The sequence below is a fragment of the Fringilla coelebs genome (genome assembly GCF_963513975.1).
Source record: "Fringilla coelebs genome assembly, chromosome: 9".
NCBI lineage: Eukaryota > Metazoa > Chordata > Aves > Passeriformes > Fringillidae > Fringilla > Fringilla coelebs.
In genome coordinates this window covers 31,116,903-31,140,150 of record NC_140067.1, presented here as the reverse complement: position 1 = coordinate 31,140,150, position 23,248 = coordinate 31,116,903, and the positions used below count along the sequence as shown (strand labels likewise).

General features: G+C 43.6%; 1 protein-coding gene across 2 annotated transcripts in view; it reads left to right on the top strand.

The window, feature by feature from the left end:
- Positions 1-23,248, top strand: part of ATF6 (activating transcription factor 6) — a 73,517-nt gene that overhangs the window by 40,786 nt on the left and 9,483 nt on the right. For both annotated transcript variants that reach the window (XM_084211492.1, XM_084211491.1), the window contains exon 15: positions 14,969-15,053. In XM_084211492.1, the coding sequence (XP_084067618.1) occupies positions 14,969-15,053 (85 nt within the window). The remainder of the gene's footprint in view (positions 1-14,968; positions 15,054-23,248) is intronic.

Below are 23,248 nucleotides of genomic sequence, written 5' to 3'. Positions count from 1 at the left end.
GTCCGGGAGGAGGATATTGCCCACAGCATGGCGCTTGTCAAAGGGATGCAAGAAATGCATGTAAAAAGCATGTCTGTCCCTTAGTCCCAGTGTCATGCACACATGTACCTGTAAAGAGTGCAGGGCAGGCCACTTAACTCCTGTAAGTTCTCGAATAATGATCATTTAATCCCTACAGCACTCCATCCCTCCTCTGCTCTCCTGGCACTTCTAACCAGCACTGTCCATCAGAGTAGAACCTCTTCACATGAAGCAAAGTTGATGCCTTTATGACTTAGTCTCTCCAAATCTTGATGGTTGACTTGAGAATTTACCTGTTTGTTTATAAAAGTCACTTCCAGTGCCTTAATTCTCCTAGGAAAGAGGCATCTTAGAATGAGACTAGTGCACTGAAAGACAAAAACCAGAGCCCTGTACCTCAGCTGTGGCACCTTCTGTCCAGTTCTGTTACAAATCACCTCTGGCTGCTTGCAGTGCTTTTTCTGATTGAAAATGCCCTGACAAAGCCTTGGTGCAGCTGCCTGGGCTTGTAGGAAGTTAGAGTGTTGGATCTGGCCCATCAGAGGATGTGTTACTGTGCTCCTGGGCTGGGTTTCCCTCCCAGTAATGGCATGTGCAGTTGTTACAGGGCTGTGTGTGCTCTTGGTGTGCTTACAAACAGATGTGTGTGGGATCAGAGGGACAGGATCAGCAGCCTGGGGCCTGCCTGGAGTTCATGCTGCCTTTGTGTGGGTCAGGCATAGCTCTGCAGAGCCACGAGAGGTTCAGAGGGCAGGAGGGAATGGAAGTGAAAGGGAGCACATCCAGCAGGAGGAAGTAGCCTCAGGCTCTGGCTCTGCTGTAGACCTGCACATTAAGAGCATGATAAGGTATTTTTGTTGATGACTTTAGGTAATGAAGAGAGTAGTGACTACACATATTAAACTGGTTAATGGCAAGCTGAGTTGCCTTCCAGCTAGAAGAGAGGATTTGGATTGGTGCCTTCAGGGTGCTCAGTGCCTCTGATAATTTGCAGAAGTCATCATGAGTCCAAGATGTTCAGTTGTTTTGTGTAGAATTAAAACCAGTACAGTATGAAGAAAAGAGGGGAGGGTTCATATGGAAGCATAATTTAGGTGATTATAAAAGTGCCCATGCAATTGATGCTGTCCATGTAGTGAAATCAATTATTTTGCCATGGTGTTTGTACCCTCAGTGTCTAAGAGGACACTGATACATGTAGTCATCTAAAACCTTTCAGGCATCATTCCTCACATCTTTGTTCTGTGATTAGAATTCTGGTAGAGCTTTCTTTGACCTGAAAGTCCCCTGTATTTTGAAATTAAAAAGCTGGAAACTCCAGTGGCTTGGTGAAAAGTTGTCAATGGGGCATTTCATTTTTAAAACCCACATTTATGAAAACAGAGCTTCTGTGGTTCTCTGATATGGTTGCATCACACTTTGCAGGATGTTTGTCGAAAATGTGGAAATTAACTCAAGACTTTTCTTCCACTAGTAAAATGTACCTAATTAGAACAGTTGAAGGCAAAAGCCTTTACTTAAGTAGTTTTACATGCTGCTGGCACATGTTAAGTGAGAGGTGGATTGATAAAGGCTTAAGTTTGCTTAATTTGTAGCGTTCCTCTCATACTTCTGTCTTTCTTTCTTAATTTCTTTGCATCTGGCTTTCTTTCTTGAATAATTTCACAGATTGCTGTTGCTATTTTATGGACTACCAGGCCCCACAAATTCTTAAGCACCACTCAAGGCTCTTTCTCTGCTAAATGGAGGCAGAGAAGCTCTTCTCAGTTTTCCCCACCTATCCCAAACACCTACCATTGCACGGACTGGATTTTCTTCCAAAGGTGCCTTTCCTTCTGTAAGTTTTAAAAAGAACCCAGACAACTCTGTGAGACAGCTAAACCTGGAAAAAATTAATCTCACCCTGAGTGGGGAGATGAAAGGCTTTTATTTGCTCGAGCTATTATGTTCTAAATGTGGTGGAGAGCTGGCAAGTAGTGATAGAAGGAAATATATTACTCTGCAGGAAGAGAGACTGGCCCAGCCTGAAAGCAATAGCCTGATGGCTTCTGAGTGGCATGCAAGCAAAGATCCCCACGTTTTTATCTTCCCAGAGCTGACCTTTCCCTCTCTTTTATCTAATCTGGTGCCTGTGATCTTGCTAATTCAATTGCTGTGGCAGACAGGCAGTTACTCACATGCAGTCAGGAGATGGACAAGGAGCGTGGTGGTCATGCACTGGTTTACACCTCTGCTCATCCATTCTCAGCCTTCAGAGCAGGACCCAAGTGAATACTGGCACACAAGAAAGCTTCTTGTGCAAACTGCTGTTTTCTACCAGCTATACAATGGACAAGTGCAGATGGCTTGTGTGATGGCTTTTATAGCACTGTAGTACTCTCACACTGTTCAAAACTGGATGATTTCTTTTCTTCTCTAGTACATAAGTAGATCCCAGGACTTTCTAAGGGTAAAGACCAGTGAGTCATTCACATGGTTTATCAGCACCAGAAAGGGGGTTTCTGTTGTCCATGCCAGTTCCTTGGCTGTGAGTACTCAGCTCTCTCTGGGCCATTTTATTTTATTATCTTGGTGGGAAAACAGCCTGAGGAGTTGAGGGCACTTTCAGGAGAGTCTGACAATTGCCAGAGGCTGGCAGGGAAGGAGAAGGGACCCTCCTGTTTCAGGTGGTCATGGGGATCACATTGCTCAGGCTATGCCCAGCCATTCTGAAGGGCACTTCAGGTACCTTGGGGTTGATTAATGGAGAATCCTCCATGTCAGGCATCCTATTTGCTTCCAAGTAAGAGTTAGCCATGTACCTTATATATGCTTTAAAGACCCATTGCCTTCAGATTGTTTTCTTGTTTTGGTTCGAGGAGTTCTTTTTAGGGGAAAATGCTGATTTTTTTTTAATAGTACTTTTTCACTTATAAAATGATCTCTGTTTCTAAAAACTGATTTCTGCGTCCCTCAGCAAGACTAGAAATTCAAACAGAGCAGATGTTTGGCAAAAAATCTGGACTCAGATTTGAGATTTAGAAGTGAAACCTAGAAGTGAAACTTAGCTACAAATGTGAAAAGAAGGAAGCTCATTGGACTGGGCTAAAGACAAACCAATAGGCAAAAAAAAATAAAGGGAGCTTCATCTTCATACTGTCTTAACTGAGATTATTACTAACAGAGGCAATAACTTCTTTAACATTATTATATTGAATATCTCTTTAATTAGAAGAAGCTATTAATAGTTGATGAATCCTTAGCCATACAGATGGCCTGGGATCTGCAGAATGAGAAACATCTTTCGAACAAGCAGCTGTAATGTAATACACATTACACAGATTAAAAGGCTGCCATCGAATTTGGATTCAGCCCACTGCATCCTGATGTTAAACTGTGCTGTGTGTGCACCAGCATTTTGAGGGAAACAGAAGGCAGTTTGGCTTTGGAGCCCCAGCCATGGCCTGAGTGTGGCAGCCCAGTGTCCAAGCATGGCAGCCCAGGAGCTCTGCCTGTCCCTGCTGCCAGCATGTGCAGAGACCCACCCAGCTCTGAGCTGGAGTCATTGCAGAGCTCTGGCTAAAGCTGGGGGGGTCAAGCAAAAATGCAACCAACTGCTGACTGAGAAGAGTGTTTATTTCTGTGTTTTCTGTGTGTGTTCCTTTCCTTATGTCCCGTGTTGCTCTGTTCTTGGGGGTTTGGCAGTGGCATTTGCATTGTGGGTGATTATAATTATAAAAAGGTATTCTTTTATTCAGCTTTGGCATGATTTGCAAGGAGGGAGAATCTGCTCTCAGCAGTGAAATCAGAGGACTCAGTTCTTTAGGTTCCATAGAAAGGTGCTTTCAAAGCTGCTTTACCCAGCAGGCACTGACAATGCAAATATACCTGTATTTTTGAAACCAGGTCAAAGGCAGTACTGCCTCTGTTTATAAAACAGCTTTCTGCCTGTGACCATCATCATGGTGACCTAAAACATCATTTCTTGCTGCTGCTTGGGAGGTGATTATCTCCATCTCATTGGAGTTAACTTCATAGAGGTTTAGAGAGAGGGTCAGGTACCCTGAGCATATAAGGCTAAAGGATGGGGAGAGGAGGAGATCCCCAGAAACTTAGCTCACAGTCTGTTGCTTTTTCCAAGAATTTGAGGGACAGCAAACACTTCTAAACCAGACTTTCCAGTCCTCTGATGTATTTTTGTGTAATTGATGCAACTTCCACAATTAGGAAAGATTTGTTGCTAATTTCCTGTACATCTGCTGTGCTCCCAGAAGCAGCATCACTCTAGCTGCAGATGTGAATCAAGCTGCCAGTGTCTGCTCTTGGGCAGTACCATGGGTTAACCCCATCCAGTAAATAAGAACCATGCAGCCACTTGTTCATGCCCTGTCTCTCCACCAGTGGGGAGGAGAATTGGAGGAAAAAAAAAAGTACACCTTGTAAAATAAAAACTGTTTAATAATTAAAATAAAAGAAATATGATTGTAAAAGTGGTAATAATTATAATGAAAAGGAGAGAGGGGAGAGGAGCAAATGATGCACAGTATAGTTGCTCACCACCTGCTGACTGATGCCCAGCCTGTCCCAAGAAGCAATCCTGGCCAGTTCTCCCCAGTTTGTGTACTGCACACAGCATTGTGTGGTGTGGGATGTGCCTTTGTCACTTTGGGTCAGCTGTCCAGGCTCCCAGCAGTGCACTGCTCACGGGCAGAGCATGGCAGAGCCACAAGTCCTTGATTTGGGGTAAACTCTCAGCAACAGCCAAAAAATTGGTGTGTTACCAACATGAATTCAAAACAGGCACTGTGCCTGCTGCTAAGAAGAAAAATAAGTCTCTCCTAGTTGAAACCAGGACAGGCATTCAAGGGCAAGCAGCAGCAAGCTGGGGCTGTCCCAGCAGGGAGAGGAGAGAGGAGCACCCTGAGTTTGGCTCCCAGTGGGTTTGATCTGAGTTTAATTTAGACTTAATTTATTCTCTCCTGTCATTGGCCTTGCTTTCAATTTGTTTGTATACCCCTTCCAGTGAATATATTTCCAGCAAGTTGACAACAATCGCAGATCAGTGGATGGATCAGGAAAGGGAGAAAGTCACAATGACTGTAAGCTGCAGTTGTCATTTTGTTCCCTCAAACCAGATCTGAATCCAGTACCTGATATCCTGACTGCAAAGGACATGTATGCTCTCTCTGCAGACAGGAAAACATATTTTAAGGTAAATCCCACTCAAGAATGCATCTGTGTGTGCTCAGATTTTGGGCTAATGAACAGTTGGGTTCTGTTGTGCCAAATGTGCCTATGTGCACACTTTTTAGAATAATTAACAGCTGAAAAATGAAGTTTTGCAGTCTAGTGGTATTTTTACTTGAAGCTTTAAATGTATATTCACCTGTAATATATATAAAATTTTTCTTTGGGGGGAACATGCTTGGATCCACTTAATAAAAGTTGCCCTTCAGGTTGAATCCTGCATCTTGTGTCCAAATTCTGACTGCCTCAGCTTCCTTAGCTGGGCTGTCTAAGATGCCCAGTCTGCTGCATTGACAACTGCAGGTGCTCTGCTTCTTGGTTTGCAGCTGTCTTGCATAGTGTGGGGCTTGAATGGGGGGTTTAAATTCCTTCTGGTGCTGCAGAAGGCAAGAAGACAGTAATTTCAGATCAGGGCTGGCTCTTATGCCATATGTGTTGTAGGACTCAACACACTGTGATCAAATTAATTGCCTTGATTTAAAAAAAATTGAAGTCTTGACTCTATTTAGCAGTTCTTTCTGATTAGGATTTTAAAGTTCTCTTGAATCCCCAGCTGCCTGCATGTGGCATTTTTGCACTGTAAGAAAGCATCCTTTCTCCTGCCTTGAAATGAAATTGTTCTGCCAGATGAGCGTTCAGTCACAGGCTGGGACCTTTCCTAGGCTTGTGTAGCTATTCCTGAACGTTTCTCACTTGTATTTAACCCTGATGGCTGTCTTTGATATCTTTGTAACCCTGATTGCTCTCAACACCTTTCTCACACGGTCTTTTCATGAGAGGTCAGCAAGTCAGGGAAAAGGCAAGGTAGAAGTATGGTCTTGACAGACTTGAAAATTTGAGCCCAGCTCCTTATGGATCCTGGAAATGCTGCTTAGAAGAGCTCTCTGGTCCAGCCTCCTGTGTGGAAGAAGGCTGTTGCTGACAGTGAGTTGGCTGTGACATTGTCAAGTGGGCTCTGAAGAGCTCTCAGGATGATCTCACCACGAAGTGAGATCAAAGTCTTTTAGTACTTCACTGTCCTTTGAAGTCAGCTGGAAGAGAAAGCAGAGGACAGCTGTATTAGCAAATGGATTTGGAACTGCAGTGCTGCATTGAGGCAGCATTTGGAGAAGGCCTGGCATCAATGTCTCTGTAGCCATGCAGCTTCTGTTTGATGGGAATGTGATCTGAAGAGCTTGCACTCCCCTCTAAGGAGTGTGCCCATGGAATGCCCTGGCTGCCTCTGGGCTTGTGTGCCTGGGCTGCAAAAGGCAGAACAGAGAAAAAACGTGTTTGCTGATAGGAGCATTCTCCTCTACAGTTGGGGTTGTGTGTGCTTTTTGGGGCAGTCTCCAGCAGAGCAGCAATTCTGGGAATCCAGGATTTGTCTTCTGTAGAAGACCTGAGGTCATGCTGACAAGTATAGAAACTTTCAGTTAGTGTTTTGTGAGAGAAGCAGGGAATCTGGATTATATCCTTCTTGGTTTTACTGGGCTGGATTCACATGCCCTATCTAAATTACATGTTTTTGCAATTACAGATTGCAGTTGCAAAACTAATAGCCTGCAGATGCTATGCAAAAGCAGAGCTCTGCTGCAGTGAATTATAGAAGGAGGGGTATTTCTTTTTATGGGTAATAGTAATAAAACAATTAATTCCTTTTGAGTCTTACAACTTTGTAAAATCTGCAAAGACAGTTGACAGACTCGGCTGGGAGTTACAGATGAACTGCATTTCTGTGCTTCTCTAGCCCCTGGGAAGGACAGAAAATGGCAGAGAAACATAATTTTCAAATAATGTGAAGCAAACATTTGTAATTTTATGATGCTGGTTAGATTGAGAGAGCCTTTAGAAGAAAACCTGATCCTTATCAAACATAATGGAGAAACTTTTCCACCAGTAGAAGCTGGGATTCTTTTTCATTCGCTGAGGCACAGAGCCAAGTCAGCTAGACATACCTTTTCCAGTTTGTTTTGAAATGCAGATATTTTCCACAAATAGCACACACACAAATTACCAAAGCATTTTCAAGAATGCTTTAGAACCTTCCTATATGATTGTAACCAAAACTGTTCACTTGATGTAGAATTCTATCCCTCACATCCTCTTACTTTGCATTTAGGAATTTATTTTTTGATCTGCTGCCAAACCAAAATTACATCATAGCAAATGCATGCATTGTTCTTCACTTTTGGCCCTGCAGAGCAGTTCTGCAGGCAAGTTTAATTGGCAGGATTTCTGTCCAGTCTCTGTCCTGTGCCCTCCATGTTCACATGGCCTTTTTCCTTCCTATTCATATCAAAAAGGACAAAACAGATTTATCAGAGAAATGATAAAGTCCAAATGGAGTCCCTTCACCTTGTTCTCCCTTGCAGTTGGACTGGTGCTCGTGTGCCCCATTGAAGCTTCTGCAAACTGTGATTTCCTGGGGCATTCCCTATGCACAGGGCAAGGATGATGGAATGTTGTGCCTCTTATTTTGGGTGTCTTGCAAGTCAAAAATGATACTGCAACAGCTTGGATAGAAGTGAGGCAGGTTCATCTCGGGTGATTCCAGAATGAGGGATTTGCAGAGGAGCAGGAAGCTTGAGAGAAGCTGGTAATGTTGCTCCAGGGTGCAGATAGATGTTTCAGTGGGACAGGTTGATGAGCTTGTCTATGGAAGTGCACTGTGTTCCACTCCCTGGAGGAGGGAGACACAGTGCCTTCCCAGGGTAGAGTCTATAGATACCTGATTACCTGCCTATTTCAGTGTTATCTTCAGGCATAATTCCTCCTCTTTGGCCTTGTATGTTGAACAAAGGGATTATAAACCATGAAAATAGAAAAACTAAACAGCATGTCAGTGTTTTTCCCCTTTCTATACACCTGCTTTACAGCTGCCTTTTGTGCACCTCCACAACGCTTTGCACGTTTGTGAACCCAGCAGGTCTCTGGGTTATCCTCAGTAGTCTCCATAACCTTTCTGGTTCTTAATCCAGCAGAGATCCTTTGCTGCTGGTTCTCCTTTACACGAGGAAATTCTCCAAAGCTGAGCCCTGCTCTGGACAAGCAGCAGTGCTACCTTTGGACAGAGGGGGGAAGCTCCTCTGAAGGAAGCTGTGACAGAGGGAATTTTCCATTCCTCTGAGGTCTCTGGGATTTTCACAAGGCCCTCTGACTCCGAGTGAGGTGCTTTCCAGGTAGTTTGCTTTTGGAGTCCAGCCCATATCACATCTGGCAGTAGCACAATTTACAATAAAAGGCACTAAAGACTTCTTCATTAAAAGGTCTCTCATGTGGGACCTAAACTGGATAGCAACTCTTTCTTCTGCTGGGACAGTGACTAGAAGTTGTTCCAAAGTGCAGTTATGTTTTATTTATGAAAATTTGTCTGGGAATGGCAGAAGGGTGTAATCTTACACTAGAGGACATTTTATTGACTGTGGGATTGAGCTATTTCTGGTAAAACACTTAAATAAAAATGATATCTCATCACTTCATTGCATCACTGTGTGCAAAGAATAGGCTGTAAAAACCACCTGTGCACAGAAACACAGGGACTAAAACAGCACTGGGTGAAAAGGAACAATTCTGGCAAAAATGAAAGCAGAAAACAATCTCTATTCCCACTACTTTTTGGAGCTTTCTTGTTCTGGGACCATCTTCTCCCCATCCCTTAAAACCTAGAAAAGTAGGATTAGGGGTTGAATTCTCAATTTCAAACTGCTGCAAACTCAAACTGTGTTAATGTGTGCTGGCTAACATCAAGATTAACATAGGTAGAACTGGTACAATTTCAAATTAAGTTAAATGACATTGTTAAACTCGAAGTGGTAAAGCTGCCAAGAGCTGCTGCAGAGAGGCTGATACCTTGTGAAATTTTATTGCGGGTTTTCTATGGGTTCCTTGCAGTCATTATCCCATTTTTCACTTGCTCCCATGCTTTTCATGTCATGGATTCCCTGTAAGGATCCATGATGAGGTAAGTAAATCTCCTTGGATTTCTAAGGTCTACCTTTAAAAAAACCCTCAGAAACCAATCAAACAAAAAAACTCAACAGATCAACTTTTAAAACAAGCCAGCTTTAATAAGTTATGGTCTGATGAGCAAGAGTGGTGGCTATGAGTCACAGTTTGTGCAAAGGTTTTAATTGGGATCTTCTTTTTTTTTTTTTCTATTCTCAAAAACATTCCTATGCTTTTCGGATATAAAGGTCAGAAATGTTTCCAGAGGCACCCTCCCCTCTGCATTTCTGCCCAATTTAACATCTCCTGATGGTGAAGGCAGTGTTTCAGCAGCTTCTGGCATTTTCAGATGGACCAGTGCTGCATCCAGTGTGGTGTAACCTCAGGGCACCGTATGGTTGCCATCTCCCAGATGAATCAATAATGAAATTACACAGCCATTTCCTCTACATATTGGTAAACTTTCCTGCGTGTCCTTTTTGAAATGCAAGAGGAAACCAGAAATGCCAAGGCCTGACTCCCATTTACATCCTGCTCTGTGCTTTGCACTGTTGGGAGCTGCTGGGGTGGATGAGGATCAGCCTCTTGGCTCTGAGTGCGCACTGGTGAGTTCTCTCTCTTCCCTGGGGAGCAGCCTCCTCTGTGTTCAGAGAGCTGCTGACATGCAGCCCTGCATTCCTGAGAATGAAGTTCTCAGGTACCATTTCTTGCCCAGGAGTTGTGTGCCAAAGGCTGGGATGCTGCTCGGGGCCAGGTCAGTGGCTGTGCAGAATAGGACACATCACATCTCTGGTAACAGCAAAAAGCTGGAAACAATGATCCTGAAATTTTTAAAAAGTGTGAAATCTGTAGTTTGTAGGAAAAAAAAGCTGGCTCAGGGGCTCTGTCAACCCAGGGGTTTAAGAAGTCTAACTCCTTGGAGTATTTGTACTATGAATCTGTCTCTGCAGTGGCATGCAGTATTTGGCCTGGCAGATCATATTTTTGTTGCATATTCTTTGTATTGTCAAAAGCATACCTGTAAAGAAGGTCCAGTGTCATATCAGTCTCGAAATCCCTGAAGATGTTCAGAAAGAATAGGGTCAAAAGACAGTGCATGGATTTGGTGCACAATTTTTGTATGATCAAAAAAGCACTTGTGTTTTATCACTCATGAGGTGTGGTCAGATAGTGAACAGATAAGGTTTTAAGCTGTCAGGGGGTGTTGAAAACTGCCAAAAGTTGTGCCATTAAAGAAAAACAGCCCCTCTGTGGGATGTGGGGAGCTCCTCTGATGCCTTGAGAAGGCTGACCTAGAACAGAGGCTGGACAAAGCTAAAGAATAACACATGGATTTATTAAAGGCCTCAGTGGATCTACCTTGGGCAGCACCAGAGCCCAGCCAGGGCTGCACCCAAGATGAACGAAAATGGTCCCAAAATGCACGGCTGGGCACGGGGTCTGACACTTTGATCAGTTCTGCTCCATTTGCACCTTGCAGTTCATTGTCCCATTCCAGCTTTAGCCCCTGCAGTCCCATCCTTGTTTTTCTCTCTTCAGCCCATGGGGTTTGTGCTCTGGGGCTGAGATTTGGGTGATTGCTCTTGGTGCCAAGCTAGGGAAGGAATTGTTTTGTCCAGCTACTCTGTGAAGAGAGGAAGCTCAGAACTACACACTAAAGCAGTACAGAATATAAAAAATACAAAAGCTAAAACCTGAGGCATCAGCTCAGCTCAGCTTGGGTCGGCAGTGGCTGTAATGTGGTCCTAGAACCACAGCAGGAAGATTCAGGCTGGAAGAGGTTGAGGCACACAATTCCCTGCGAGACTTCTTAGTCATAAACAAAGATGGAAAAAATGCCCAGCTCCAGTGTTTGCTTGCTGTAAGGAGCCTTGGGAAGCTGCTGGATGGAGTGACAGAGTGCCCTTTAGCATGCCTGGCTCCTCTTGCCCCCTCTAGTCTGGCAACTGCCTTTGCTGCAACATTCTAGCACAGAGCAGGTCTCCAAGGCCATGGTAAAGATCAAATCTCCTCATCAAGGCAAATTACCAGAATAGCACATTAAAGTTTTCCTTTGGTATTTTAATCCAGTCTCCTCTGAGCTTTTATTGCTGTTAAGCAGCAAATGCTCCTTGTTTTTGCAAAAGGTTACCCTTGGTTTGTCAGAGATGGAGCCCTTAATGAAGAGCAGGGCTCACTGGACAAAAGTCTTTGTGGGAGGCTGTGTTCCTGGAGCCTTGGCTCCTGCCTGGATCACATCTGCACTTTGCAGGGTCCATGCTCCAAGCCCCCTGGAAGGGCTCGAGCCTGGGCAGCAGCACGACCAGCAGGGCTCACACGGGCAGATGTGCTAAACATGCTCCAGCAAAGCACATCTCAATCGAGTGTCCTCAATTAAGACCTCAGAAAAGCCTTTTGAAAACTTATCCATAGCTAAGCACAACAACTACGAAGGTAAGAAAAATCTGGGGGAATGTATTTGACAGAGAGGAACCCCTGGGACAGGAGGAAGGACAGCTCATGCTGAGAGTGCAGCGCCTTGTGGGGCTGGAAATCCACTCCTTTGTGTCCTGTGTCACGTGAGCTTCCCTGAAATGCCTCCCCCTCTCCTCCAAACAGTCCCTGGAGCATTTTCCTTCATCATGGGCACACTGTGAGGGTTAATATTATGTGTTTCTGTCTCACAATGAAGCAGGAATGGAGGGGGTGCAGGACTGCTCCCTGGGAGGTGCTGTGGCTGATGGGATATGCACGGCAAAAGCCAAAACAAGCACTGTTGCCAGTTCTTTTAATTTAAAGGCCAAGAGTCCAGCCTAGAAGTGATGGTAGTTTAAGAAACAAAATTACATCAAAAAGACCCATGCCTAGAATTTTTTTCCTCTGTTTAATGAAGCCTCGTGGTATGCAGTGATGATGTTTTTATATCCTTAAAACTATGAAAGATAAAACCAATTTTTTAACAAAAAAAAATGAAAATGAAAGCTAATACGTCTCCATATCTAGGTAGGAGGGACTTTGGGTACCAAACCACATGTCATGAGGCTGAGACTGAAGCTGCAGGAGCAGCAGGACTTTTGGAATATTCTAGCACAGTGGGACAGAATTTCCATTGCCATTTGGCTGTAGGGTTAGAGATACATGAGGCTCTAAAGCTTTACTCCTGCTGGAGCCCTGATGACACTGATCTGATAGAGAAAGAAACTTCAGAATCCTTATTGCAGTCCCATGTGTTGTTGAGACTTACTAAATTAAGGTAACGTGTTCGTGGCTGGATTTTTAGTGTCTATATCTATCTGTCCATCTCATCTGGCTTGAGTATCACAGAACTGCAGAGATGATCAAAAGCAAAATGAGAATGCTGAAGCAAGGATCTCATTTGAAATATTCTTTCCAGGCTGATATTTTTCCAGTCATTCTGCCAGCAGTGTCAGGTCTGCTCAGTCTATTTAAACTGTCGTCTAAGTGCAGCTCCTGCTCCAAGGCAAAGCCATCTGTTGTTGGGTAATAGTTCTGATTTATTCTGCCTTTGGTTGACACTCATGCTCCTGAGCCAGATGCTGACTTGCAAATTTTGCTTTTATTCATTTTCAGTTTTATACCATGTGTTAATATCACAAACAATATTTTAATTTAAGTTTGTTTGGGGATGAGTGATAGTGTGACAGCCCCCTCTGGGATGCAATTCAGCATCCTTCAGAATGGCACAAGACATTTTAGAAATGCATTCAAACTGTGCTTCTAAATGTCTGATATCTTCCAAATCACTAATCTGTACACTCATTTCTGTGGCATAGAATTAATTGTGTTTTGCTATGAAATAAAAGGTTTGGACTACTTGAAGACTTTTCGGGCTTGAGAATGTTGTGGGTGGCTAACTGTGGTCAGAATATCTGATATTCTACAGCATACCCTTCAACTTCAGTGAAGAATGGGGGTAGTTAGGTAACTTTGCAAGTTTGCACTGATTGCCACAATGCATGTGAAATAGAAAGATGATTCAAGAGATGGATACATTTCACCAATTCCAGATTTATAAAATGTCTCTTTGTAGATGGGCAGCTTCCAGACCGTGGGTGCATCTTGCACGTTATCTCCTGGTGGCAGTCTGCGTTTAGAGCTTTTTGTTTGCCTGTTTTCTCCAGAGCTGGTGTTGAATCACTGGGAGGTTGTGCAGCAAACCTGCCAAAGCAGGGTTGAATGCAATTGTAAAATCCTTGTGGTAGCTCTTAATACAATTTATACATACAGTAAATAAAGGTGCCATTATAAGGCAGCATAGATTAATGCCCCAGTCTTCAGACAGGTTAGCAAAAAGCAGTTGCTACTTGTAATGACTCTCAGGTGATCATCTGTGCAGTGCTTGTGGTTTGGTAGGTAGTGATGGACTCTCAGAAGCATTGAAAAAGGAAAAAAACCAAACCGTGTAAGCATTTTTAAGGTCTGCTAAAAATAGTCATCAAACTCTGGCGAGGGCATTGTTACAAAATGTAATTTAATGGACATTTTATCTTAGGCCTGTTCCTTTGGGAACGTTGGATTTCAAGAAGAGTTTTTATGTAAGGTTCATTGTCTTAGTGAATGTTGTCTTAATCTTAAGCGGTTCAAAAGTGAAATGGGAATTACATATGTGATCTGAGAATTATACCAGAGTGGTTTTATAATTTTGGTTACCAAGATGTTTTTTGCAGACATTTATTTAAGTAATGTTTTCTTCTCATGGTCAGTCATTTGGTGTTTTGGGGAAGGGAAATTTTTGATGGGAAAAAAAGAGAAAGAAAGTAATATTTCTGCAATGTATCTACAGAATATCTTGAGGTATTTAACACCAAACTTTGTGTGTAACTCAGTTCCCCAAATCTTGTATATAACACTGTAGCGTTTATATTTTAAAATGGCAAAATTACAGTTACCCTGACATTAATAAATAAATGTATCCTGAAGGAAGTCTAATTCAGTTTGCCAAAAAGATAACCTTGCCCAAAAGTATGAGATGTTTGTATGGGAAAAGCTTGGGAAAGCATGAAAGGAGAGCATCAGACTGGCTTAATAATATGGGAGATGCCTGGAGCAGAGCTTTTAAGTTCCATTGATAAGGGAAGAACCATATTTTTCCAGGCTGCAAGTTGAGCAGCTTGAGTTCAGCAGCAGCACAAGAGCCCTGGAGAAAGGCTGTGCTTCTCCTTGCAGGCCAGCTCTGTACCCAGAGCAGGTCTGTTTCCTGCAGATGCAGCTGCCCCTGTCAGAGCCAGGGCAGTTTCTGCTGCCTTACAGCATGCCCAAGAGAGATCAGATGCTAAAGCACAGCTTCACCATCCAGCTTCCCTGGGAGGTGTTGTCAGCAGAGCTTGTGTTTCACACCCCAGCCCAGCTCTGAGCACTGCAGTCCTGCTGCACAAGGCATGTGGTGTCGAGCTTCACAGAGCAAGACGACTTACATGGAAAGTAAACAGCTGTGCAAGTAAAAGCTTCAATTCAGCAAGGGCCTTAAACGTATGTTTAAATATCATTGAAGTCAAGTTAAATTACTTTAATCATATACATAAGCACTCTGTTGAATGAGGGCTTAATAGTAGTTTCCATCTCTTTCCACATGATCAAGGCTTTTTCATATTCTGCTGCATGCAACAGGGATTTCTTCTTAGTTACACAGCATGAGCAATTGCTGTGACTTTTGGAAGACTCCCTCAACAATATGAATTTTCTGAGCTGTTGTAAACAGTTCAGTGTGGAATGCCAGTAAGAGAGAGTGGAAAGGCATTTTCCCAGCTCTTTGCTTTGAGAGTAGATTTAACACTTCTTTTCTGCTGTTTTCCAGGACCACCTGCTACTGCCAGCCACCACACATAACAAGACCAGGAGACCAAAGATGTCTATAGTGCTGCCAGCTGTAAACATCAATGGTAAGTGCAAAAGAAGTAAGGGAACGATAAGAGAACAGTTTCAAAGAGATGTGACTGACTCATACATGAAAAGCAAACTTAGGCCAAATGTCTGTCATTACAGCTTTGCAAAAGAAGTCAAACTGGTCATTACTGGGGTTTTGTTGCCAGGGTCCCCGTTGGAGCTGGAGTGCTGGCAAATCTCCCATGCTTGGTCACCCAGGCTTTGAGGAGAGGTGGGGACTTGGCCAGCAGTTGTGCATTCTGGCTCCTTCAAGGACAGGGAGGGTGCCATCCAGTCCTGGTGATTTGTAGCCAGTTGATTAAGGGTTACATGAGTGGGATTTAACCTCTCTAACTTGGTGGCTCACAGAGCCCTTGGAGACTGTCCTCATCTCCTCGTTTGGGTTCCTCCTACGCTTGCTTAGCAGGGCAAATTCCTTGGCCTTGCTGGTTTGTTAGGATGCTGACTGCCTTCCCTAGCCCTCCTCAGCTGTTTACCACACTGTTATACAACACTCAGTGTGAATGGGACCTCTCAGCATTGCCTGGTCAGGATTAATAATCATCATGTTACTGTGCTGCAGGACAGCAGAGAAAACAGCTTTGCACTGAGGCACGAGCTTATTAGTGCACAGAAATGTTCTGGATCAGGATTTGAGTCCCACACAAGAGACAGGACATGACTTGCAGAAATATATCATGAATTCAGATGGTGAGAAATTGCCAGGGTGGGACATGCTTGGGACACAGGGTCGCTGCCACACTCATTGAATGCACTGAGAACCCTGGAGCACTGTAAACTTTACTTTCTGAACAACTGTGCACATAATGCTTTTTTAAAACATCTGTGTTTTACAGTACATGTGAATCATAAACCCAAATGTTATTGTTAAATCCCAGCACGCTGAAAACATTATCTGCTGATGCGAATTTCCATAAACTAAGAAAAAAAGAATCAGTTCAGGCATTCAGCATTTTGATAATTGCACTTTCCCATGCAGTACAGCCGAGTGTGATAATCTGCACAGCTGTCCTAGGGGAATTTTTATTAGATGTATCAGAATTATTTTTGGCATTTATCTGCCTGAAACTCCCTTTTTATGTCTGTTACAAAAATCCTTTTCTGGCTGACCTGAGTTATCACATGCAAGTGGGCACTTTATCACTGAAGTACAAACACTATTTCTAAATTACAAATTATTTCTTCTTAACATTTTACTGAGTCCTGTTTTTACTTGAAATAACTTTTCATTTGCTGGAGTAAATATAATTTGGAAAATATGCATCAGAATCCAGTGACAAATCTTATCCATAAATAATAAAACATTGTGAAATTATATTTTCATCAGTTCTTCGGGATTTTTTCTTTGGAACATCAGCATAATCCAGGAAATAAAAAAATGTCCAGGGATTTGGGCAGAGATGTCGAAACAGATGAGACACAAGAATAGCATTAAGTAAACAACAGCATCAAGCATTGGATTCTTCTGTGACACCCAGCCAGGTGTTGGGGAAAAAGTTACAAGACACACAAGAGCCAGTGAGTAACTTGGCTTGGTTTTCAGTTTGACTATTGATAACCATAGGAAATGATTCCCTAAAATGTTCTGTCAGGAGGAGAATCCATTTCTGTCCTTGGAGAAAATTGCTTCTCCACCCTGTTCTGCCTCTGTGAGGACTGGAGTCGATCTGCACAAGCATCTGGGAATTAGCTGACAGCAAAGCTTTCCTCCCAGCTGTCTGCTGTTCTTTTAAGCCCACCTTAATTCTTTGTGCACCTGCAGAGAGTTGGCTGCTGGAAAAGGACGAGTCTCCTTTGGAGAAACTGGCAGAGCTTTCAGAACTTGTCCCCTCTTTCCTTGTGCCTCAGCCAGATCTCTGTGCAAGAAGGGAAAGCTTTTCCACTGCCACTTCCTTGCCCTTCTTTTTTACTGCCACAGCCCTGGCAGAGGAGATGACAGGAATACAAGTGAAGGGGTCTTTGTTTTGAAGTTTTTTCAGAACTTCATCACTTGCTTGTGATCACTTGCTTTGTATACTAAAGTTTACATTTGACACTGTTTCCAAAGATGAAATATTTGACAGGGCAGTTGAGAACCAGCCCTTTGAACTACTTGGACAGTCTTTTCCCAGCAGGCAGTCATCTTTTTCTGATCACACTTAGATTCTTCTGGTGCCTTCTGAGGCCCACTAGAGACTGCCTTTAGCCAGCTTGAGCCATTCCCACTGGCTGCAGGGACAGAGTACAGGTCTGGACAATGAGTACAGAGTGGAATGAGTTGTCCACTGCTGTCCTACATGGCCCTGCAGGACTGACCTGGCAGTTTTCACGAGCATACAAGGCAGAGTCGAGGTTACAGCCTGAAGAATTTTTCTGGGAGGAAGGTGGCAGTCCTTGTGCTGTGAGGTAGTAACAAATGTCAAGAGACAATCTTGTAATCGATGTGCACATGCACATGTGTGCAGTCAATAAGATCGAAGTCTAAAAGGAGATCTTGTACTAGCAGTACTAGCAATAGCAGTATGTTATTAATTTTCCAGATAAAAACTTGCTTTCAAGTATTCATTCAGTGGCTCTGTGCTGGAAAAGAGTAAAAACAGCCATTACCTTGTAATGTGCCACGTGCTCCTTCTCACAGTCAGCCTGAATCACCGTCACCCTCAGAAAGCATTAGGATAGAACCAGATCCTCACTGTGCAGGTGCACAGAAGCATATTTGCCTCTTCAAATATGCTTAATATGTTAAAATATGTTAAATATGTGTAAGTTTAATTTTTCTTAAGTATAGGAACTTGTTATACATTACTACATGGTAATCCTCCACCTCCTACTCCCTTTTCCTTCTTCCTCCCTGGTCATAGCCCCTTTCCAAGCTTGCTGGGCCATCCCCCAGTTCACAGTCAATATCTGCTGGCAGCTCTTCCTTTTCTCCCTCTGCAGATGCTCTGGCAGTCCCTTGCCCTTGTGCCATGTCCCTGCTGGCTGCAGTCCCATGGTACAGCTCTGCCCTTGGCCCCTGCAGCCAGCCATGCCCAATCCTGACCTGCCTCTGCGCAGTGACCACATGCAATACTCACAGAAAATCTGCCTGATGGTACCTAAGGGCCTCAGCATTGGTAAACCTGGAAGGAAAAACACAGAACTGGGAAGTCCTAGTCCCACTCCATGTGGTTTTGGAGGCACCATTGGTGTGCCTTCCTGTGAAGTTACTCCAAGAAGAAATATCTTGCAGTTTCTCATGGGAATGAAAATGAACTGCAATCTACAGTTAAACTCAGGCTTTTGTTTTCAAGCAAGTCATGTTTGTTATGCTGGATTGCAGCTATTATTTCAGAAATCTAACTATGCACTTGAGACCAGTTAAGTCTCCAGTAGGTTTCATTCCTAAATTTGCTTTTATTTTAATTCAGAATGTTGTTGGCTCATTACACCAATTCCAAATTGACATATAGGCGGTGCCTTTCTTGAAGTTTAAGTGAAACCATCTGCCATTAGCCCTCTATTTATTTAACTGCAACATGGATCTTTGGATCCAAATAACCTATAGAGAGCAGTGTAGCTGAGCCACTCTGCCCATCCTGAGCACAAGCCTTCTGTATCTACAGCATGCCTGCAGCTCTGCAGCACAGCCCAGCAGGACTGCTGCTCCGTGCAGCACACAGGGAGGGAGGACAGGCAGTGCCAGAGAGCCCCTTTCAGGAATGCAGTTCTCCCTGGGATTAGGTGAAGGACTTTCACAGCTGCACTTGCTCTTGGTAGGAGCAGCTCTAAGTGTCTGTACAGGTGTGTGCTCACCAGTGGCCTTAGCAGCAACACAGAGACCAAAAAGGCCTTTTTTCTTCTTAGGATCCCCGTGCAAAACAGTTCCCTATATGCGAAAGTTTTTCCATCATTCACTTTCTTTAAACTGGGGGTTGGTGTCTGTGCTCTAGGCCAAAACAAAAGTGATGAGAAAGCCCCTGGTGAAATCTAAGGCTCGTTTTCTTGGAATTAGCAGCTGTGACAGACAGAGTTTTGAATTTTTCATAAATATTCTGGATAGGTCCTTAGCCTGATGAAGCCCAGTGGGGCTTGTCTTCAGTCTGCCTTCGAGATAGCTGTTTGTGTGACCCTCGATAACCTGACCCTCCTTAACCTTCTTAAAGAGACCTCTTCTCTGAAGGGTTGCTTTTTGCCATGAAATCCAACAGCAAAATAATCCCCCAAAGGCAGAAATGGAATGGAGTGCTGACTTCAGCAGAGTCCATGTGCTCTGTTGTGTTGGCTAATTTCTGATTTGTGAGCAGTTCCATCAGCTTTCCTTCTTGCCATCCATCATCATACTGAGGAAACAGACTTCAAAAGTGCTATGAAATAATATATGTTCATTAAAAAGGTGGAAAAGTGGTAAGGCTTTTTCATCAAAACTGGAGCGATTTCTGCCATCAAGGAGCATAATTATTTGCATGCAGCTACAAAGAACCTCCCTTCAACTGACAGCCATGTGCAAGCAAGTCACAGATTTGTCCCAGGCACTGGTAGCAAACTGTCTGTGAAAAATCTGTAAGGCAAACAGAACCCACACAGGCTGAGGAGGAAAATAAAAACAAAAGCTCTTTGGGAAGTGACAATGGTCTGTAAGTTCCCATGTCTTAGGGTTGAATAAATAAAGTCTTCAACTTCCTCTGCCTTTCAGGGTCAAGCAAACAAAAGATGCTGTTTCCTATTTTCAGAGCAAGAAACAGAATTCGCAGTCAGTGATTGAGGAAGGTCTAAAATAACACGTATCTGACTGAAGAGCAGCTGCCTTCCCTGAAGGTTACTGCTTGACATTTTGGGAAGCCTCTTTCTTGCTTTGCTTTGGATAGTTCCAGAGCAGTTTCCAGGAGGGTGATGGTCCCTGTGATCCATAGCTGTTGTCCCTCATTGTTCTCCCTGTGCCTAAAAGCCAAGTCATGGTGCCCATGGCTCCCTCTCACAGCTGCTGTCCTTGGCACCAGGCTGGGAAGCTCACGCCACTCCACCAGGTATGGAGGACGCATCTCCTGGCTGCACAAGCATGAGCTGTAGAGATACTTCCCTCAGTGTTTCTGCTTTTTATCTGCATTTAGCAGAAGGTGCTGAGAACTCAGCACAGCGTTACAAGCTGTAGTGTGTGACCAGAAGGCTTTGGAAGTTGTGTATGTGGGATTAGAACCTAGATGTGGGGTGAAAGAAGGGTGACTGCTAAGGTTTTTCAGGAGAGTCACTGGGAGTCCATCAGGTTCTCTAAATTGGATGTAGGGAGATATATCTGAGAATGTCTCCAATGCTGTCATCCCAGTCATTCTGAAACTGCCATTCTTTTGCTCCTTGAGCTGCTAGTTGAGGAATAAGTCATTTGGTGAAGTCTGAGGAAGGAAGAGTCAAAGCTGTGATTAGACCTCACTGCAGCAGCTGATTCCTGAGCCTGGGCTGAGACAGAGGGAGAGCCTGCAGTGTCCTGTGTGCAGCCATGGGCCAGCACCGTTGCTGTGGTTCTCCTGTAATTAGGAGGACTTGCCAATGTCAGAGATGTACTTCTGCTCCCATGCTCGTGTAAAGCTGTGCTGCAGAGGTCAGGATTGAAATGATGGCAGAACATTGTTTAGTAAGGGATTTTAACATCAGATTTTAGTAATCTTGTAAGATGCTGCTAGTCACGTTTCTGTTCTTAAAGTTGTGTAGAAGTGCAGTTTGTCAAAACAAAATATTCCTCAAACTTTCCTACATTTCTTTGAATCAGAATTGATCATTGCCTAGATTGAATCCTAAATAAAAGTTCTCAACTGCTTTTGTTACCTTTGAAAGACTTTGCTCTCCCCAACCATGTTTGTTAATACGTTGTCTTTGAGAGAAAGGAGGAGATTAAATTATTTTAAAAAGTAAGAAAGAAATCATTCAATCTGTGCACAAAAGTAATGGAGTCTGTGTCACTTGAGTTCATGTTTATTTATTTAGACAGGAAACGAACAAGAAATGAAATCATGAAGGCTTATTCCCTAATGACTTTTCATAACAAGCTGTTTACCTAAATTACTAAATGAGTAATCTATTTTTATGCATTCGAAAGAACAGGAAGGTTATTTCAGAGGATCTTCAGTGCCTTTTGCCCCTTAATTAATACAGAAAAGAGAATCTCATGGGTTTTGCTGCAGCAGGCCAAGCCCCAGCGTGCCTGGTGCTCCCTGTGCGTTCAGGGTAGCTGCTGCAGATGGCATTTTGCTGGGAACGTTCTGTTCACCAAGGGGGCAGAGAATTAGTCATAAATTAATTGGACTTGTATTTAGCATTTCCAATGCCAGTGCCGAGCTGTTACAGCAGATTTTTTTTTCCGTAGGAATGACACACTTCTGTAAAATCCACAAAGTGTAATTAAAAAGAAGCCCATGCCATAGGCTGGCAGCATGGAGGCCAGTGTGGAGTTGCAGAGTGGGTTTGAACTGAGCATGTGTGTGTCTCCTGGATGTTTGTGTGCTCTCCCAAGGTTCACAGAGAGCACTGTGCTGAGAGCTGTGCTGCAAAGCAAAGAGGGAACTTGCCCCCCAGTCTGCCAGGTTACATCCTGGCTATGTTCTGTGTACAGCATGTTGTAATTCTAGCCTCCAGCCCAGCCAATCTGCCTTAATATAGCTTCAAATGTTGTAAATTCAAGATTATATAATTCCTCTTGGTGTGAAATTATAGGTGGCAAACAGTTTTATGTTTGTGATACACGGGCCAACTCTGGTAATTATTTCTGCAGTGATCTGAAGCATAATTACCCCCAATGAGCTCACCCCATAAAAACACGAAAAGCTGCAACAGAGCTGGTAGAGGAGGTTCACATTTATGAGTTCTATCTTGAGAACATCACTGGAGTACACCTAGAGACTGGTGAAAACAGTCTGAGAGGGCCTGTTGGACTCCTGCCAGCAGGGCTGGGAGGCTTTTCCCTGCTCCTCAGATCCTGGCTCTGTCCTCCAGGCTGCACTTCCCTCACCTCTTGATACAGGCCACCTCACCTCTGGTGCTTCCTGCTGTGCTTCTGGGCATCTCATGGGCTTGGAAACTATTTGAAAAACACTTCCTGAGTTCCTGAAGGACATTTTTGCTCATTCCCCACTTCATAAAGTAAATCATCTCCCTCCATCCTGCCTGAGTCTGTAGCAGCTCTAGAGGAGCAGACTGTGCCATATCCCCATCTAGCACAAACACCTGGGTGAACGTGGAGGAAGAAATGACTGCCAGCCCAGCTGCCCTCTCCATGGGAAAGGAGGCACCCCTGTGTCAGAGCAGGACTGGCAGATGAAAGCTGTAAATCTCTGTTGCTGTAGCTGGGAGACAGAATGTTTGCAAGGGCTTTGTGTCTGTGAGCGCGCTGCGTTCGCACAGGCTCTGCAGCTTCCATCGAACCCACACAGGCATTGAGTCACAGAAGCACGTGTGCACGAGAGGGCTCGCCCCACACACACAGGAGATGGTGTTAAAAATACACTTCTACAAGCAAGAGCTGATTGCAGTATCTAAATAAATGAGGTAACTTTATGTACTCAAGTTAGACAGGTGGAAAATTCTGCTCACTCTTTGGATACCGTCCAAGCTGTAAAGACATTTCAACTGTAAGGGAATACAGGCTCTCACTGGCCTGCAGTCTTAAATCAGTGGCACGCTTTAACACCAGGATACAAGTGATACTGGGTGAAGGGCAAGGTCCATGTCCATGCAAACATGATGTTACCTCTTGAAAATAAAAATTAAGTCCATTAAAATAATTTTATCAGTGCCTGCAACTTGAAATGCCACAGTTCAAAAGAAGGGGCTGAGTAAAATGGGAAAACATTAAAGGAAAAACTAGTGGGGTTAAAATGCTGACAAATGAAGATTGATTAAAGATTAAAAGCTCACTGCAAAAATCTTTAAAAGAAGACAAAAAAATACGATGGGCTTAAGTAACGCATTAAAGTCAATCAATAGAAGTAAGAAGATATCTTTTAAACAATGGACATTGTAGCCAAATGAGGGAATAGGAAAAAAAAAGAGGATAATTTCTGGCAGACTAAATGTCAAACCATAAGAAGTTATGCCAGAAAAAGATACTGAGCAACAGCATGCCTGAGGCATAAAAGAAATAGTAAAAATATTTTTGAGAGGAGGCCTGCCAGAGAGTCTCCAGTGCCTGTGGAGGACCAAGGTGTTAAGGAGTACTTAAAGTGGAAGTCAGCCATGCTGAAGG